Consider the following 2,527-nt stretch of genomic DNA (forward strand, 5'->3'; position numbering starts at 1 on the left):
ATGACAGTGGTATCATACATGCCATTAGGTTGTATTTTTTCAAACAATATTTAATTGTTTCACTCTGTCCATCTTAGAAACAATTAGGGTGATCATGAAATATGTAGATCCATTAAGTATAGCAGTTTTCAAAAGGATTCCAAATTAAATTCAATCAGCTAGATCTTTTTTGCCCTCTTCATACTCAAGTCTACTGAACAGAGAAGCTGGGTTTTTTTTAAATTTTTTTTTTAACCTTTCAAAGAAGTGCCTTTATTTATTTACAGGGTTTAGGAAAGGAAAAAAAAGCTCTAGAAAAAGGAAATTCCAAAATAGGTGTCTTCGGCAAGGGTCGGGCACGGTGGCAGGTTCTGACTGGGTCCGGGCTGTAAGTCTTGCTCTCACTGGCGGTCACTTCCAGGTGGTGAGGACGGTCCTCCCGGCATCTCTCAATCGGCTCCCTTTGGGCCCCAGCGACTGGCCCGGCCGGCTTCTCAGCTCTCGGTCAGCCCCGTCGCCCTGCGCCAGCTCCTCGTCGTACAGGATTTCATAATTGCCGAGGACTTCCTTTGGGGGTGACTTGTTCCATTTACAGTCTGGAATTTCACCATTAGGGACCGCGATGTTGAGGGTGTCGTTGATCAGGTTGTACTTAAGGATTCGGTCGTTGGCAGTGCTGGAGGTGAGGGATGGGGACGCGTTGACCTCGATCAGCCAGGGCTTCAGCTTGTCGTCGATGATGATGTCGTAGCCGTAGCACTCAAAGCAGTGCTTGTCGTTGTTCATCACGGGCGCCACGGCCTTCAGAGACTGCACGATGATCCAGTGGATCTCGTCAAACAGCTTGCTGGTCACCTCCTTGCCTCGGGTGCTCTCCAGGTAGAGCCGCAGGTTGTTCACAGTCCACTTGCCCCCGTGGATGTGGTTGTAGTCCTCCCCGTGTTTCTGAATGGCGACGTTGGTGAGGTGGACAAACATGTTGTCTAGCTCACTGGTGCTCGGGGTGTATTTCACTGTGCAGAAGCGGCAAAATCCAAGTTTATACATGTAGCAGCGTAGCGGGCGGTACGTAGACACCAGAACGTACAGGCGCAGGTCGAACTTCCTGCCGCCGATTAGTAACGGGTTGTTAATGTACAGAGAGATCACGTAGGCTTCCTTGGTGGACTGAGTCATGAACGAAGATGTTTTGCTGTCCCGGGACCACTTCTTGATCTGTGAGAGCTTGTTGATCAGGAAGATGCCCTTTCCCTGGGCTTTGCCACAGGGTTTCATAATCCAGGTACTCGAGGGGCTTTTCCGGAACTCCTCCACGAACAGGTTGTAGTCGGCGGGCAGCATGTAGGTGACGGGGACAAAGTCCAGGTAGAGGTACTTCCCGCTTTCGTCCTTCTCCGCCAGTGGGCTCCCTTCCTTCTCCAGCTCCTTCCTGTATCTCTTGATGTTCTTCACCATCAGGTCCTTCCGCGTCAGCTCATAGTGGTTCGGGAAATGGTTGACTATTTGATCATCTGAGAGCCGGTAGCCAGTTTCGACACTAAAGACATTGCGGATGGTCTGCACGCTCATCCAGTAGAAATTCCAGTCCTCGTTTTCTGTCACTTGGACCCATCCTCTCTTCTCAGTTATTTATCAGCACCGACTTCTCGATGTCAGTGACCCACTTCACTTTTCCTGCCATAATCCAGCCGTGCTGAGCCTGAGAGTCTGGTCAAATGGGAAATAGAGGCTGCACGCGTTGACCGGCAGCTGTGACAGGCGCGGCGAGGGGACGTGCCTGGGCCGTGGGAGCTGGGTCGGCGGGTGGAGGGTATCCTGGGCAGGGCACCCTGGAGCTGACTCATAGGTATTTATGGAGCCAACAGGAACGTCCGATTTCTCTTCAGTCTCCCTGACTCTTGCCTCGGGTTCTTACCTGATGTCAGATTGTTTTCCTGTGACTTCCTCCTGTGGGCGCAGAGCGCTGAGAAGCGCCCAGGAGCGTGGAGCACGGCGGCCCCGCGCCGCGGCCCGGCCCCGCCTCCAGCCCCACTCGACGATCTCTGGAGGACTCGGCCCGCTTACCCGGCGCGGACTGGCCCTACGCCCGCCGCTGAACAGAGAAGCTGGGTTTTTGATGTGCTTTGAAACTTTATAGTATTATTTTTCCTTCTTGTCTGAAATCTCTCTCAAAGAGATTTCTTTCAGTTTTGTTTATCCAAATATAGATGCCTTAGTTCTAGAATTCTTAAAGTACCTTACATGGAGCAGATGGCTTCCTAAATACAAGACAAAGAAATTTCACTGTACCTGCAAAGCAATAAATCTGCCATAGTTGGGAATGGTGTCACATTTCAGATTGAAGATAGTTTGGATCCTGAGGTGCTGTTCTGGAAAGTAACTCAGTCTTCTCACTAGCTAGACCCTTTCATATTCTCAAAGTAAATGATGATCCCAGCATACCTCAGTAAACCTGCAGTGAATTCACAAGAGAGATTTTACAATGCAAAGCTGAAAAATAAAAACATGGAAGAGTTTAGAGCATCTTTACCTGCAATCTGTAAGACAA

The 2,527-nt window shown here is 50.0% G+C and overlaps 1 protein-coding gene across 1 annotated transcript; it reads right to left on the bottom strand.

The window, feature by feature from the left end:
• Positions 1-222: 222 nt before the first annotated feature.
• Positions 223-1,987, bottom strand: LOC122685583 (probable tubulin polyglutamylase TTLL1). Its single transcript, XM_043890484.1, is given in 4 exon segments — positions 223-1,603; positions 1,605-1,663; positions 1,820-1,894; positions 1,927-1,987. Coding segments are annotated over 2 exon segments (1,269 nt in total). The 5' UTR covers positions 1,661-1,663; positions 1,820-1,894; positions 1,927-1,987; the 3' UTR covers positions 223-390.
• Between the last annotated feature and the right edge of the window lie 540 nt (positions 1,988-2,527).

This window comes from Cervus elaphus, chromosome 28, assembly GCF_910594005.1.
Source record: "Cervus elaphus chromosome 28, mCerEla1.1, whole genome shotgun sequence".
Taxonomy (NCBI): Eukaryota; Metazoa; Chordata; class Mammalia; order Artiodactyla; family Cervidae; genus Cervus; species Cervus elaphus.